This window comes from Equus caballus, chromosome 21 (genome assembly GCF_041296265.1).
Source record: "Equus caballus isolate H_3958 breed thoroughbred chromosome 21, TB-T2T, whole genome shotgun sequence".
In the NCBI taxonomy this organism is placed as follows: domain Eukaryota; kingdom Metazoa; phylum Chordata; class Mammalia; order Perissodactyla; family Equidae; genus Equus; species Equus caballus.
This window is the reverse complement of record NC_091704.1, coordinates 14,674,102-14,690,839: the sequence shown is the minus strand read 5'-3', so window position 1 is coordinate 14,690,839 and position 16,738 is coordinate 14,674,102. Positions and strand designations below refer to the sequence as shown.

Genomic DNA, 16,738 nt, shown 5'->3' with positions numbered 1-16,738 from the left:
TGGCCCACGCCATGTGGGGCACCGGAAGCCACCCTGCCTCCCGCTGTGCCACTATCAACCAGGGAGCACAGAGGAGGAGTGAGTGGGTTGGAGCAAAGGTGGCCTCCACCAGGGAACCGGTTGTTGTGGTTCGTGACCACAGGCCACCCCGGCTGATTCGGCAAGTTTCTGTGCTGTCAGAGGTCAGTTCCCCAAAGAGCAAACAACACAGCAGCAAGCTGTCCCCCGCCCACTGCCTACCCCCACCCCGCAGGACTGCTTTAGGTCTCTCTCCTCACTAAGTTCCACAGGGGTTAAGGGAACTTCTCAAAAATGCTTGCAGGCTGGATGCAGCCACCAATTGCTGTGTGACTTTTGACAAGTACTTTCACCTCTCTGAACCTCATTTGACCACTTTTTTGTTTGTTTGATCCATCTGTAAATCAAAGGCTTAATATGGGCTCTATCCTCTGCCTACATGACGATACTCATTTTCCACAATAAGGTAGGGACTTGAGTCATGATCATTTGTAGATAGAGAGATGGAGGCTCAGAGGATGGAAGTAACTTGCCCATGTTGGAGGTTGAACCCAGACCTGTCGGATTCCAATGATGGCGAGTCTATAGTGGGGTGAATCCTAAGATCCTCCTTAGCAAGCATCTGGCACCCGGCAGTCACTAAGCAGATGGGAGCTGTTCTGATGGTCATTCATCTCAGGGTGGTGTGGGGCCGCCCCTCCCAGCCTCGGTTTCCTTGGCTGCAAAGTGGGGACTTGGAATTCTCTCCTCACTGGCTGTAGGAGGCATCAGAGATATAAAGTGTGTAAAAATAAATGATTGGGTTTGGCAATTCCTCAGAAAGTTAAACATAGAGTTGTCACATGGCCCAGCAATTCCACTCCTAGATATAGACCCAAAAGAGTTGAAAACAATACTCAGACAAGTACACGTACACTCGTGTTCACAGCAGCCAAAAGTGGAGACAACCCAGATGTCCGTGGAATGAATGGATAAACAAAATGTGGCACCCACCTCAAACGGAGTCATACCCAGCCATAACAAGAAGCGAAGTACCGACACGCACCACAGCGTGGACAAACCACAAAAGCCTCACGCTGAGGGAGGGAAGCCAGACACAAAAGGCCACATTTCTATGAAATGTCCAAAAGAGGTCATTTTTAGGGGCAGACAGAAGAGTGGTGGCTGCCAGGGGCTGGGGAGGGGGTTGGGGACTGACGACTTAATCAGTATGGGGTTTCCGTCTGGGGTGATGGAATGTTCTGGAACTAGATAGAGGTGATGGTTGCACAACATTGTGAATGTGCTCAATGCCACTGAATTGTTCACTTTAAAATGGTGAATTTTATGTTATGTGAATTTTACCTCAATAATAAATAAATAGCAAATGAGTAAGTGGTGGGAAGTGGATGGGTGTGATTGCATAGCACCAATTCCTCGGCTCCTGCCATGAGAAGGACACGTTATTAGTCCCATTTTGGAGATGGAGAAATCAAGGCACAGAGAGGGGAGCTGCTCCACCCAGGAGATGAGGAGGCCCAAATTGGAGGTGGGGTCCCCCTGACCTCAAGCAGGTTCCGCTCCTCTGCCTGGGAGCCACGCAGGTGACAGACGCCCACAGTGAGGTCACCGCCCTTGGCACAGATGACCCAGAGGGCAGACAGCAGAGCCCAGGAAGTTGGCCAGCTCCACCTGGTTCTTTTCCCCTGGCCCAGGAGAACCCAGCCAGGGAGGCCCAGAGCTAAGAAGCTGTCCTCTGTTCAGACAGGAAATCTTCTGTTAGTGTCACCTCTCTGTGCCCAGCCTTGTGCTAAATGCCCCAAGAAGACTCGGCCTTGGAGCCACACTCAAGGAGTTCCCAGTCTGAAGAATACAGAGCTGGACACAGACACTCCCAACTTTTCAGAGTCAGGGCTGAGCCACAGAAAGGAGCCTGGAACTGGGAAATACAAGAGCAGAAAGCCAGAGGAGAAGGGGAGGCTTCCTGGAAAGGGGGATATTGGAGGTGGGTTTTGAAGAGTGTATAGGAGTCCACCAGGTCAAATGAAAAGGTTTGTGGGTATTTTACACACTCAAATACTTTACTAGGAGGAATGCAAAGTGAATTAAGCCCTGAGGGGGGAAATTGGCAATATCTGGCAAAACTATATATGCATTTATCCACTTAGAGGAATATCTCCCAGTGATTCCCTTGCAAAAATAAGAAAAGGTGAATGTACATGGCTTTTCATAGCAGCACTATTTAAAATATCAAGAGACTGGAAATAGCCCATATGTCCATCAATAGGGAATTGGTTGAATAAACTATGACACGGTCACATGATGGAGTACTATGCAGCTGTAAAAACGAATTAAGAAGATCTCTGTGTAGGAGTATGGAGAGATCTCCAGGAAACAATGGTAAGTGGAAAAACAACAAAGTAGACTTAAATATATATATATAATGGAAAGATAGACCATGAAAAAATTATAAATGGTTACCTGAAGAGGAAGGGAAGAACACGATGGGAGGTAGGAAGGTACAAGAATAGAAGCTATGAGGGCCGGCCTGGTGGTGCAGTGGTTAAGTGTGTACGTTCTGCTTCTCGGCCGCCCGGGATTCACCAGTTCGGATCCCCAGTGCGGACATGGCACCACTTGGCAAAAGCCATGCTGTGGTAGGTGTCCCACGTATAAAGTAGAGGAAGATGGGCACAGATGTTACCTCAGGGCCAGTCTTCCTCAGCAAAAAGAGGAGGATTGGCAGTAGTTAGCTTAGGGCTAATCTTCCTCAAAAAAAAATAAAAATAAATTTAAAAAAAGAATAGAAGCTAGATGTCTCTTTATATACCTTGTTTTGTAGGTGTGACTTTGGAACCATGTAAATATCTTACGTATTTCTAAAATAATATTAGATTTTAAAAATAATTCCCTCACTTCACACCCATTAGAATGGCTATTTTAAATAAAGAAAAGAACAAGTGCTGGTGCGGACATGGAGAAAGTGGAACCTTGTGCACTGCTAGCAGGAAGGTAAAATGGTGCAGCCACTGTGGAAAACAGTATGGAGTTTTCTTGAAAAATTACACAGAGTGAGCCCTGATGGTGTAGTGGTTAAACTTCGGCACTGTTACCACTTGGGTGGCCCGGTTTGTTTCCCGGGCTCAGAACCACAGCACTCATCTGTCAGTAGCCATGCTGTGGTGACTCACATAGAAGAACTGGAAGGACTTACAACTAAAATATACAGCTACGCTCTTGGGCTTTCGGGAGAAAAAAAAAGAGGAAGATTGGCAACAGATGTTAGCTCAGGGCGAACCTTCCCCAGAAAAAAAAAAAAAAAGGAAAAAAAGCATTCTATTAAAGAAAATTAAACATACAATTACCACATAATCCAGTAATTCCACTTCTGGGCATGTACGCAAAAGAAGCGAAAGCAGGAACTCAAACAGATATTTGTACACCCGTGTTCACAGTAGCACTATTCTCAATAGCCAAAAAGTGGAAGCAACTCAAGTGTCCATCAACAATGAATAGATAAACACAATGTGGTCCATCCACACAGTGGAATATTATGCAGCCTTAAAAAGGAAGGAAATTCTGACACATGTACAACATGGATGAACCTTGAGGATGTTATGCTAAGTGAAAGAAAACAGTCACAAAAGGGACAAATACTGTGTGATTCCGCTTATATGACGTACCTAGAAGAGTCAGATTCATACAGACAGAAGGTAGAAAGGTGGGTGCAAGCGACTCAGTGGAGGGAGGAATGGGCAGTGAGGGTTTAATGAGGGCAGAGTTTCAGCTAGAGAAAATGAAACAGTTCTAGAGATGGATGGTGGGGATGGGTGCACAACAACGTGAATGTGCCTAATGCCACTGAACTGTATGCTTAAAATGGTTAAAATGGGGGCTGGCCCTGTGGCCAAGTGGTTAAGTTCACGTACTCTGCTGCAGGTGGCCCAGTGTTTCGTTGGTTCGAATCCTGGGCATGGACATGGCACTGCCCATCAAACCATGCTGAGGCAGCATCCCAAATGCCACAACTAGAAGGACCCACAACAAAGACTATCCAACTATGTACCAAGGGGCTTTGGGGAGAAAAAGGAAAAAATAAAATCTTTAAAAAAAATGGTTAAAATGGTAAATTTTATGTTATGTATATTTTACCATAATAAAAAAAGTACGTAATGTGGCATTACCTCATTTGAATAACCCAGTGACTCCAAATTGCTTTTGTTATAATACAATATTTCAGAGATATTTATAAATGAGGAGGTGGAATAGTGAGATAAATTTTTCAATAATTATAACAGATTAATAATAATAACTACAACAATATTAATTTTATTTGAGATATTGTCTAATTACACAGTGTTTCTAGTTGCACAATTATAATGCACAATCTTATCATGAGGTGTTTTTATTGTTGTTACTGTCTTAAAAAATTAAAACTTTCTGCCCTCAAAAAAAATTCCCTGAAAATCAAGTGTCAGGTTAGTGGCAGGCTGTACAGAAAGAAGCTGTTTCAAGTGACAGCACAGTAATGTGACAGCACATCCCCAGTGAGCCATGCCCAAAGGACACACACACAAAAGGAACCAGAAAAAAAAGTCTTAAACTGTTTCTCAATAATCATATTGTTTAAGGTACTATTGGTATATTATTCTGAGATTGATGTGGTGTATTGTGGAATAAAGCAAATGTTGGTGTCATTGGGAATTTAGATATTCAGTGTGAGAAAAAGAAAATACAGATATAAGATGGATCAGGTGAAGTAAAAGCCGTGTAATCCTGAATATGAAATGGAAGTATCAGCATAAATTCATGGTGTATTTTTTTTTTTTAAATAGTGGAGGATTTTCTATTTCTTCCCAATGAAAAGACCTAGAAACAGCAACTCACCCAGTAGCCCGGAGGACCCTACCCCGTCAGCTGTGATCTCTAAGTCCCACGTTCTAATCAAAGGGACAAGGGCCCCTTGGAGAAATGGTCGACCCCAGGCCTGTGGCAGGAAGTGTGTCAGCTGCTCCTGGGATGTCTTGTTGCACCAGAAAGCAAGAAAGCTACCTGAGAGTCCTGCCGAAAGAGCTCAAAAGACCCACCAAAGGGAAGAGGCGCCCACCAGCCAAGGAGGGGATAACAATTGGATTATCAACAACGATAAAACTGCAGTGTACTGACCCATGTCAACAGTTTAAATCCACAAGTTCATAAAAACATAGAGGAGAAAAAGCTCATTATTTCCCTTTGGAGGATGTCAAGGAACCCAGCAATTATTTTGAAAATCAGGAAAGAAAAAAGGCAAGCGTTTATCTTGCCTTTGCCATGTGAATTGTACCACTGGGCAACCAACTGGTAGATGAGAGGGTGTTTCTCTTTCTGGAGGTATTCCAGCTAATCAATGAAGAAGGAATACATCATTCCAATAGCACTCTGTCGTAGCTGCTAATGAATGAATATATCCAGGCAGTGATCATCAACGGTAGATAGCATCACAGAAGAGAGACAGTGAGTGGCAATTATAGAAGAAATAAGATGGCTCCTGGGTTGACACATATCAACTGGATGATGGATGTCCATGGGACTTCGTTATATAATTCTCTCTACTTTTCCATATATTTTAAATCTTCTGTTTAGAAAATAACGTTTAAAGCCCTTTGCCCTGTGTCATTCTCTCAAAGCAGGATGAAGACAAGTAAGAGGCTGTGGGTGCTCGGTAAGTATTTCCCAAGGAGCACCGACATCTGGCCTCATTTCCCCCACGCTCATTCTTGGCCTCTAGCACACCACCGAGGGCTGACCTCACAATCTCACTAGGACAGCCAGTGTCCTAGGTTACAAAACTCCCTCCCCTCCAGTGCCAGGAGCAGGTGTCTTAGCTGAAATCTCACCTCTACCCTCCCAGAAAGACAGTACTGCAGTCATCCTGCCGGCCGGGACTGTGCAGCGGCCCCAGCTGGAGGCCGCAAGGTCAACGGCCTGCACTACGACTTGCTTCTCCCTTTGGTGAAATGGGACTCAACCAGTTCTGGGCCCGGCCTGGCCTGGCTTTAATGATCTGGCTGCGGTTCCAGACCAGCTGGTGGCCCAGCCCTAAGGCCCAGCTGGCTGCTGGGGGCCTGGGCCCAGCAGGGAGACTTGTCTTGGACAAGTGGCCCAGATGCAGAAATAATGCATGACTGTGAGCTAGATTCATCCAGGACGTGGGAGTCTGGCCGTAACAGAATATCCTGTGGGCTGAGCCTCTGCTGGGGAGGCTGAGGCAGGTGGGTGGATGGGCAGGAACAACTCTGTACTCATCGGATGCTTTCCACACGCTAGCAGAGTCCTAAGTGCTTTCCGCGCATCCCCTCATCTAACACTCACAATAACCCAGCAAGGTTGGGACTATTCTCCCATTTTAGAGATAGACAAAATGAGGGGTAGAGATTAAGCCACTTGCTCCAGCTAGTAAGCAACAGAGTGAGAATTTGAATTCGAGTGGGCTGGCTCGGCAAACTTTGTTAAAAATCCACACGGATCCAAAGGAAATGAAATCACTATCCTAAAGAGATATATGCACCCTCATGTTCATTGCAGCATTATTCACAATAGCCAAGACACGGAGACAGCCTAAGAGTCCCTCAGTGGATGAATGGATAAAGAAAATGTGGTGTATATATAAAATGGAATATTATTAAACCACAAAAAAGGAGATCCTGCCATTTGTGACAACACGAACGAAAGCTGAGGGCATTTGCTAAGTGAAATAAGTCAGACAGAGATAGACAAGTACTGTACGATCTCACTTACATGTGGAATCTAAAAAAAAATGAACTCATGGAAATAGAGCAGAACGGTGGTTGCCTGAGGCTGGGCTGGGGGAAATGGGGAGACACGGGTCAAAGGGTACAAACTTCTAGTTACAAGATGACTAACTTCCAGGCATCTAATGTACACCATGGTGACTATAGTTAACAACACTTTATTATATACTTGACTGTTGCTAAGAGAGTAGATCTTCAAAGTTCTTGGGGCTGGCCCCATGGCTGAGTGATTAAGTTTGCACGCTCCACTTCGGTGGCCCAGGGTTTCGGTGGTTCAAATCCTGAGTGCGGACATGGCACCACTCATTAGGCCACGCTGAGGCAGCGTCCCACATGCCACAGCTAGAAGGACTCACAACTAAAAATATACAATTATGTACCAGGGGGCTTTGGGGAGAAAAAGGAAAAAAAATAAATCTTTTAAACAAAAAGTTCTCAACAGGAAGAAAAAAATGGTAACTATGTGAGGTGATATTAACCAACATTGATCTGATAAACATTTTGCAATCTTTACATATATTAAATTGTCACGTTGCACACCTTAAACTTACACAACGTTATATGTCAGTTACAGCTCAATAAAGCTGGGGAGGTGGAAGCCACATGTTTTCAGCTTTGCAGACCAGCTGGTCTCTGTCACAATGACTCAGCTCTGCCATTGCAGCATAAAAGCGGTCATAGACAACATGGAAACGAACGAGAGAGAATGTGTTCCAACAAGCCTTCACTTTCCACAAACTGTGGTCCATCCACACAATGGAGTATTACTCAGCCATGGAAAGGGCTGAAGCCCTGACACACGTTACAACGTGGACGAACCTTGGCACCCTCACACTGAGTGAGAGGAGCCAGACCCAGAAGGCCACACGGTGTGTGATCCCATTCATACGAAACGTACAGAACAGGCAAATCCACAGACAGAAAGCAGCTTAGTGCTACCAGGGGCTGGGGGCGGGGGGATGGGGAGTGATTGCTCATGGGGATGGGGTCTCCTTCTGGGGTGATGGACATTTTCTAGAACTAGAGGTGATGGTTGCACAAGATTGTAAATGTACGAAACGCCACAAATTGTGTACATTTTTAAATGGTTCATTTTATGTTAGGTGAATTTCACCTCGGAAAAAAACAAAAAAAGAGAAAACATTATTTACAGAAACAGACAGCTGGCCCAGAGGCTATAGTTTGCCGACCCCCGCTTTAGGACATCACTTAACAAAACCCAGAACTGAATTTTAAAAACTTGTAGGCATACCAAATCTTAGCTCAAAGCCCTGCATGCAGCAGTTTTTATTATTCCATCAGGATCTTCGTGGCTATTAAAGTGATGGCTACCAAAGTGAAGATTATTCAGCCCTGAGTTCCTCCTCCTCTGGCCTCTGGCCTTGATCCCAGCCTCTCTTCAGATCCAGGGCCCTGGGCTCTGCCTGTCTGTGCCAGTGCTGTCTCCATCAGAGCCAGCACCAGGCCCTGGCCAGTGGGTCCTTTCATGAGGCCACCGGCTTGTCTGCAGCCTGGAGGGGCCTTGACCTACGCTGGGAGGTGGGCCTCTGGAGGCGGGAGAGAAGCAGGGATAGCAGGGTGACTCATCACGGGAACCCCAGCCTCTCTGCTGCCTCCCAGCACAGCCCAGACCAGGTGCCTCGTGTGTGGGCGCCTGCTGGTGTCTTTCAGAGCCCGACCCCAAAGTGACCTCACTTCCTCAATCAGGCCTTTCATGCACTCAGCGATCCCTTCCTGACATTGACCCAGGGCGTTTCTGGGCACCCCAAGAGGGCTCAGCATCTCGTAGTCTAGGGGAGACAAAACCAGACAGAGAAACTCCAGGCCTTGCATGGACAGGTCTAGGTCAAAGGGAGGAACCCCGGGGTCAGGGAGCCAGGATGGAGAAAGGGAGGAGCCAGGGGTAATCAGGGAGGCTCCCTGGGGGCAGGGTCCTACTCCAGAAGGTCACAAATCCCAGATACACCCTAAGGAAATGCCAACTGGCCATGACATGTCCCTGGCTCAAACACAACCCAGCTCCTGCCACCAACTCCAAGCTCTAAAAGGCTGCCCATCTGGCTGGCTCACGAATTCCTGGGTGTGAAGTCGCTCTGCAGCTAGTCCCCAAACACTTCAGCAGTGCAAAGGGTCATCATTACTGTGACCCTGACCCAGTTGCCGGATAGTGGAAACATGCACTAGGCTTGGAGCTATGTCCAAGGTTCTAGCTACGTGACCTCAGGCAAGTCACTTCACCTCTCTGAGCTCACCCTCCTGCTGGGTAAAATGGGCATTTATAACTGGCTGATAAATAAATCTGCGAGGGTCCCCCACAGCCACAACTAGGGGAGAATCAGAGGGACAAACCCAGGGTCCATGATGCTGAACCATGGTCATCCCTAGACATCAGGCAGGCATCTCATGCGACAGCCACGGCTCAGCATCCCGGGGGCTCCCCCTGTGGACACAGGGCCGAGACAAGGGTAAGGCAAGCAAGGCGCAAAGACAGGATCAGAGTTCCCAAGGTTTCCTTTCACCTCTGGCTCTAATATATCTTGTCACAGTGCTGTTCCCCATCTTGTCTTTATCCAAAATGTTGACATTTCGTTCATGGATTTTTTGCATTTGCTTTTTAGTTTTTTAAAACATTGCATTGAAGGGCCAGCCCGGTGGCGCAGCGGTTAAGTTCGTGTGCTCTGCTTCGGTGGCCTGGGGTTTGCAGGTTCAGATCCCGGGCACTGACCTACACAGCGCTCATCAAGTCATGCTGTGGCAGCATCCCACGTACAAAATAGAGGAGGACTGGCACGGATGTTAACTCAGCAACAGTCTTCCTCACCAAAAATAAAAACACAAAACCACCACCACACTGCATTGAAATATTATCTTGATAGCAAGATTTTCAGCACCACCTTAAATCTTGCACCTGAGGCATGTACCTCCTTCTCCTCACTCTAGTCCTCACCCCATGGACACACAGCCCACATCCTCCACTGGGCAGAGCCCCATCCCCGAATCCTCAGAAGTTGGCACTTGGAGGAGCGTATTTCCTCAGATTCTCCTGGGAACTGGATTCCCCTCCCTCCCTCTGCCCCCACTGTGCGCCCAGCTTTGTGCTGGGCCATGCTGGGTGCCCCGAGAGGACACCTGACACCTGAGCAGGCTTCCTGGGGAACCCCAGGCCTGGCTCAGGCCCGTCCAGGCCCGCCCCGTGCTGAGCGCCTGGCCCGGTGGGTTTCCTGGAAACTCCCCAGGCTAGTTTCGGGGTGGGAGGCTCACAGGGAAGCAATTTACACAGCAGCCCCAGCCGTGTCCCACCCGACGCTGGAATAAAGAGGAGGCAGGCTCCCTTCTGCGGGACTCGGCCACAGGCACCTGAGAACAGGGAGGACCCCTCACTGCCAGCCCAGGTGAGCCCAGAGCCAGCTCCCACGACACAGCAGCTCCCGAGTGCCCCACCCAGGCCCTGCTCTCAGCTTGCCTCTGGGGGCTTGGGGTCGGGAGCTGGAACTGGATGAGTGGGGCCGTCTCCAAGCCCCTGTGGCTCAGTGCAGCCTCAGCAAAAACTGTCCTCGGCCCCTGCACCCATTCTCTGCCTGAGCCTCCAGTGCTGGCAGCAAAGAAGGCAGGAGGCTGCCAACCTCAGGCCGCTCCTTCTCTCCCCTCCCAGCACAGCCGGTCTTACCAGTCGTGCAGGCACCTGAGCACCCCCTCTGGTGGCAGCAGCAGCTAAAGACTGTCTCTGAAGGAAGGGGCTAGAACTCGCTGGACTGGCCTCAGTCTCCCTCTCTCGGGAACGGCCAGAGTTTGCTGGAGTCTGATCTACCCAGCCTCCAGGCCTCTCTTGGGATGGGCCTGGCTTACTGACCCTTGACCTCAGCCTGGGAGGGAGCAGATAGGATGAAGGACCTTCTGAGACCCAGATGACATTGACCCAGGGCATGGCCTCCCGCCCACAGCTCTGAAAGGGGTGCAGTGTCATTCACCGCTGGACTTCGGCAGTACCCAAAGGCACTGCTCAGTCTCCAGGCCTGTCTCCTTCCAGCTCTGCCGAGGTCTCCGCTGAGGTCAGCCGGCTGCGTCCTCCGGAAGCTGGAACCCCCAATGGCGGCCCAGGGTGTCCTCTGGGTCCTGCTCGGACTGCTCCTACGGCTGGAGCCAGGAACAGGTGGGTCAGAAGGCAGAGGCCTGGGCCCAGGACTCTCAGTCCTGCAGGGGTGTGCTGCTGCCCCCTCTGTGTCCAGCCCTACACAGGGTGAGGCCGAGACCCCAGGAGGCCCCAGTCTCAAGGAACCTCCAGCCTGGGGACAGAGAGGCTCCCTACCCCACAGGGTCAGGGCAGGGCTTGGGGGAAGGACTTAGGGACAGAAAAGCACAAATCGAGAAGGCTTTCTAGAGGAGAGGACATAGATGTAGCACAGGAAGGAGAATTTTACTTGGTGGAGAAACAGGAAAGGACGTTTTAGGCAGAGAGAAGAGCAAAGTTCAGGGGAATTCCAGTGTGGACTGTCTGGAGAAGAGCCTGGATTCTAAACAGCAGAGGGTAAGGATGAAGCCTTCTTGGATTCACATCCTGCCTCTGCCACTTCCTAGCTGTGTGACCTTAGGCAGGTAATTTAACCTCTCTGTGCTCATAGGGCTGCTGTGACGATTACGTGAGTTTAGTTACACGAGTTGCCTCGAACGGGGTCTGGCACATGGTAAACGTTTGACAATCGTTAGCTATTATTCAACGACCCACCCCAGCTGGGCCCAGCCCTCGTAGGTTCCAGGTTCAACTGCTGACATCTCCCCACAAGGCACAGGCACACCTTCTCCTCCCCGGGCATCCTTCGAGATACCTTTCCTCCTAAAATCCCCCAAAGTCCAACCCATCATGAAAAACTATCTTTCCTTCAAAATACCTGTGGACTCTGTCCACTTTTGTCCGTCACACTGCCACCACTCTAGCTTTGGCCTCCCCCATCACTCCCCTCCACACTGTCTCCCCTGCTCTGCTCTAGCCCCCTCAAAATCCATTCTGCACACGGCAGCCCAAGGAGCAATCCTAGAACACCAGCCTGGCCGCATCTGTCTCCTGCTCACGAACCTGCTATGGCTCCCCAGTGCTCACTGACAGGCTAAGCTCCTTAACCTGTTGTCTGTGCCTCAGTTTCATCATCTACACAAGGACGGTGTTGGGAGTCACAGGATTGTCAGATGGAGGGCTGGGGGCATTGAGAAGATGTGGAAACAGCAGGGAGAGGCTCAGGCACAGGGGGTGCCGGGAGCACTGGGCTAACACCTTCCCTGCTCCTGCAGCGACCCTGCCCCTGGTCATGGACTCCGTCATCCAGGCCCTGGCTGAGCTGGAGCAGAAGGCGCCAGCCACTGAGGCCAGCCACACTGCCTCTGCGTGGCTACTGACAGCCCAGGACTCAGGCCCCCACGACGCCCTCCACCACTTCCTGCTGGAGGGGCGACGTCTCAAGGCCATGGAGCTGGACCCCCCTCCACTGAGCCCAGAGCTGCGAGGCCTGGCCAAGGAGGTGGCCCGACACGGCGTGCGGGACGGGCAGGAACACGGGGTGGTGCTGGCACCTGACGGCTCGACCGTGGCTGTGCAGCCTCTGCTGGCGGGGCTGGAGGCAGGGTTGCAGGGGCGACGGGCTGTCAGCTTGCCCTTGGAGAGCACGGCCACCCCTCCAGATGCCAGAGGCCCCTCTCCAGCTGCTGGAGGCTCAGTTCCTGATGTCAGAGTCCCCTCCCCAGGATGCAGGGATGCCTCTGCAGACGTCACCTCTACAGATGCCAGAGCCGCGTTCCCAAACGCAAGAGCCGCAGACCTAGGCATCACAGCCACCTCTCCAGATGTTAGACCTGGCTCTCCAGATGTCCCAGCCTCCTCACCAGGTGCCAAAGCCGAGTCCCCAACTATTGTGGACAGCCTCCTGGTGGTCACCCTGGCCAAAGACCTGGGCCTGACCTTCCTCCAGGGCCCCCAGACCCAGAGCCACCCAGGCCTGGGAAGTGAGGGCTGCTGGGACCAGCTCTCTGCCCCCCGGGCCTTCACGCTCCTGGACCCCCAGGCATCGCCACTCACCACGGCCTTCCTCAACGGTGCCCTGGACGGGGCTCTCCTTGGAGACTACCTGAGCCGGGCCTCTGAGCCCCGGCCACCCCTCAGCCGCCTGCTGAGCCAATACTATGGAGCTGGGGTAGCAGGAGACCCAGGGTTCCGCAGCAACTTCCGACGGCAGAACGGAGGGGCTCTGATTTCAGTCCCCACCCTGACCCAACAGGTGTGGGGGGCCCTCATCCTGCTACAGAGACTGGAGCCAGCACACCCTCAGCTGCAGGGCCTGAGCCCAGAACAGCTGGTGCAGGTGGCCACCCACGCTTCCACAGAGTTCACGGAGGCCTTCCTGGGTGAGAAGGGTCCCCACCCACTGCGACCTTCCCTCTCACAGACCCACTCAGCCCCACGTGGTTAGGACTCGGGGCTTCCAGAGGGGGCAATGAGGACTCTGACTGGGGCGGGGAGGGGGGTGGCCAGGAGAGCTGCACAGGTGAGGAAAGGCTAGAGTTGGGTCTTGAAGAATGAATAGGCGTTTGCCTGACAAAAAAAAGTGAGGACAAGACCGTTGCAGGATTCCAGGAGGGGGGCTCAGTACATGCAAAGGCACAGAGGTTCTAGTGGAAGTTCAGCCAGTTACTCCTGTGCATCCCTAGGTGAGTTGCTTCACTTCTCTGAACCTCACTTTCTTCAGTGAAGCTGGGTAAATCATTGCTTCCTCTTGGATTCACTGGATGGTTTAAGATAGATGAAGCACGTCAAGCAAGTGGCACGCAGTCGGAGCGCAATAAATGGGGCTGAGGTTCCTCTTTTCTCAGGGTGGCTCTCCGCCCTAGGGCTCCGAGCAGGGCCAGCCTTGGGTCCTGGGTTGTAAACAGCTTGAAGTCTGAGCTAAAATTCTTGGGGTTTATCCTGAAGGTGACAGGAGTCGTAGCGGATATTCCAACAGGACTGGAATGCTGTTAAATTTAGTTACGTGAGATTCCAGTGGGGCCAGCGTGGTGTGAGATTGAACTGTCCCCAAATCTGGGAGGCGGCTGCGGGGTGATCCATACGCGCGCTCCAATGGGGGTGCAGGCGGCCAGCAGAGAATCGCTGGCTGACCGCAGCTCCGGACTCCCTTCCCGGCAGGGTGCCCGGCCATCCACCCGCGCTGCCGCTGGGGCGCGGCGCCGTACCAGGGCCGCCCGACGCCGCTGCAGCTGCCGCTCGGGTTCCTGTACGTGCACCACACGTACGTGCCGGCGCCCCCCTGCACCGCCTTCGAGCACTGCGCCCGCAACATGCGCTCCATGCAGCGCTTCCACCAGGACACGCGCGGCTGGGGAGACATCGGCTACAGGCAAGCGGCGTACAGCGGCTGGGGCGGGGGCGGGGCGAGGGGCAGGGGCGGGGGCGGGGCGGGGGCGGGGGAGGGGCCTGATGCAGGGGGCGGTGCTCCGAGTAGAGCTAACCTGCGCCACCTGGGAGTTCGGGAGGGGTGGGGCCGGGTGGAGAGGGGGCGTGGCCGGGGCAGGGTCGAGGCCTTCGCAGGGACCAGAACCAGCTCAACAGTGGGACTCTTGGGTTTAGGGTGGGAACTAGGAAAGGAGGCGGGACTTGGAGAGGAACAGGACCTGTGGTAGGGTCTGGGAGTAGGACCGAGGACGGAAAAGGACTCTGCAGCGCCCAGGAGGCGTACTTGAGACAACGAGGAGGGCGTGGCCAAGGCTGAGGGCCGGATCCAGAGAAACGGGTGGCGCTCGGTGGGGGCGTGGGACGAGGCTGGACGGGGCAGGGCCAGCGCGACCCGGCGGGACTTGGGGTGGGGGTGCCCTCGGCACAGGAGCGGAATCTGGGGTACGGGCCAGGTGAGGGGCGGGGCCTGGCTGACGCCGCCCGGGGCCTGCTCCCCCTCCCTCCGCAGTTTCGTGGTGGGCTCGGACGGCTACGTGTACGAGGGCCGCGGCTGGCACTGGGTGGGCGCGCACACGCGCGGTCACAACTCCCGCGGCTTCGGCGTGGCCTTCGTGGGCAACTACACGGCCGAGCTGCCCACCGAGACCGCGCTGCGCACCGTGCGCGACGTGCTCCCGCGCTGCGCGGTGCGCGCCGGCCTCCTCCGGCCGAGCTACCGGCTGCTCGGCCACCGCCAGCTCGTGCCCACCACCTGCCCCGGCGACGCGCTCTTCGACCTGCTGCGCACCTGGCCGCGCTTCGACGCGGTGAGTGCCGGACGCCCGCGCACCGCCGGCCGGCGGGCCCTGACCCTTCCTGTAGCCCCGGTGCCCCCACAGCCTCAGCAGGGCCTCTGATGCCCCTCACGGCCCGGCTATTCAGGCAACCCAGGCCCAGACTTCAGTCGTTCCGCTCACAACATCCCCTACTCGCTGTCCTCTGCCTGCACAACCTCGGCCCAGCCCCTCACCCAGCCAGCTTGTCCTTTGCCCAGTCCCAAGCACCTCTGCCCTGCCAACCAAGGCGTGGACCCTGACCCTGCAGCAGTCCCTATGCCCTCACACCCTCAGCCTGGCCTGCATCACCCATAGCCAAGTCACGACCCTTCAGCCTGCACAACCTAGTCCCAGCCCACCCAACCTTGGCCTCACCCCTGCCCCCTACCCAAAGGCCCTATGTCCACACAACGCTAACCTAGCCCATTACCCTCTACAGAAAACCCGTCTGCCTGCACAACCTCTGTCCAGTCCCTAACCCTGTGTTGCAACCCTCTGCCCAGACAATCTCAGTCCTGAAGATGCTTGCTCAACCCTAGCCTCCCTGACTCCTCATGACAACTCTGATGCTGGAGCAATCTAGGCCCAGCCAGCACAACCTCGGCCTGATGACCCCACCCCAGCCCCTGACCTTGATCACCAAACACCTCTCTAATCACTCTGCACAATCTCATGCAGTGTTGTACCCACCCCCTCACTTTAGGCTCCTGTCCTCTTCCCAGTCCAGGGTCCCTTCACAAGGAGGACAGACCCAGCACCACCCGCAAGCCTCACACTCCCTTGTCTTTCTAGAATGTGAAACCAAGAACTGCCAGGAGGGCTTCCAGGAGAGGACCCCCCGCCATGATCCTGCCAGCCACAGACCTCCAATAAAGGGACCATGGAAAGAAAGCCCGTGTCCATGCACCATGTGTTTGCATGTGTTGTCTTAGTTTGGGTTTGCCCGGAGGCACACCCTGAGACAAGAATTCCAGGGCAAGTAGTTTAGGAGGCGATCCCAGGACATGTCAGTTGGGGAATGAGGAGGAGAGGTGGGGAAAGGAAGGCAGCCAGGAATGGGTGCTTTATCCAGCGGGTTGGCACTGGGAGCACATGCAGCTCAATTCCACGGAGGAGCTCTGGGGACAATGTGGGACACAACCCCAGGATCATCCCACGCAAGGAGCGAGGGAGCTGGGGTGTTGATCCCCCGACTCCCATAGTCATTGGCTGAGGGCTTTCTCAGGGCAGTGTTAATTCTCTGGCCTCTAAGCTGCGTGTTGCATAAGCAGAGGACACGGTCTGTCCGGGAAAGCCCTCTAGCAAAAACTCAGGGCGTTGGGAATGGGGCGAGGACACAGTGAGGTGGTGAGGACTCAGGGATGCGCTGAAGGCGGGGAGACGACCCGTGTGTGTAGGGAGCAGCCAGAGTGCGAAATGAGTGAGGTGGGCATACACAAGCTGTGTGCACCTGCTGGACATGTCCAGCTCCAGGAGAAACGTCTTTGGCCCTCAGTGAAGACCCTCCTCCTCTGGATGGGTTATAGAATTTGCAAGGCCCAGTGCAAAATGAAAATGCGGGGGCCTCATTCAAAAGGCAGACTTTGAGATGGCAACAGCATCTGTGCAGTGCGGAGCCCTTCTGAATATGGGGTCCTGGGTGACTGCACAGGCCACACGCTTGTCAGGCCAGTCCTACCCCCAACCCCAGGGGTTCATGG

The 16,738-nt window shown here is 53.0% G+C and overlaps 2 protein-coding genes across 3 annotated transcripts in view; one reads left to right on the top strand and one right to left on the bottom strand.

Annotated features, from left to right (window-relative positions):
• The window catches only part of CYP4F22 (cytochrome P450 family 4 subfamily F member 22), a 52,384-nt gene extending 41,749 nt beyond the window's left edge, over nucleotides 1-10,635 (bottom strand). The window contains exon 1 of one of the 2 annotated variants that reach the window (XM_070246515.1): nucleotides 10,456-10,635. The gene's annotated coding sequence lies outside the window, so the exon portion shown is untranslated. The remainder of the gene's footprint in view (nucleotides 1-10,455) is intronic. The other variant, XM_070246513.1, reaches the window with a different exon arrangement.
• Nucleotides 10,426-15,929, top strand: PGLYRP2 (peptidoglycan recognition protein 2). The gene is made up of 5 exons (XM_023625319.2): nucleotides 10,426-10,938; nucleotides 12,072-13,178; nucleotides 13,957-14,167; nucleotides 14,732-15,029; nucleotides 15,831-15,929. Exons 1-5 carry the CDS (start codon nucleotides 10,875-10,877, stop codon nucleotides 15,909-15,911), a joined length of 1,761 nt encoding a protein of 586 aa, XP_023481087.2. The 5' UTR covers nucleotides 10,426-10,874; the 3' UTR covers nucleotides 15,912-15,929.
• Nucleotides 15,930-16,738: the final 809 nt, after the last annotated feature.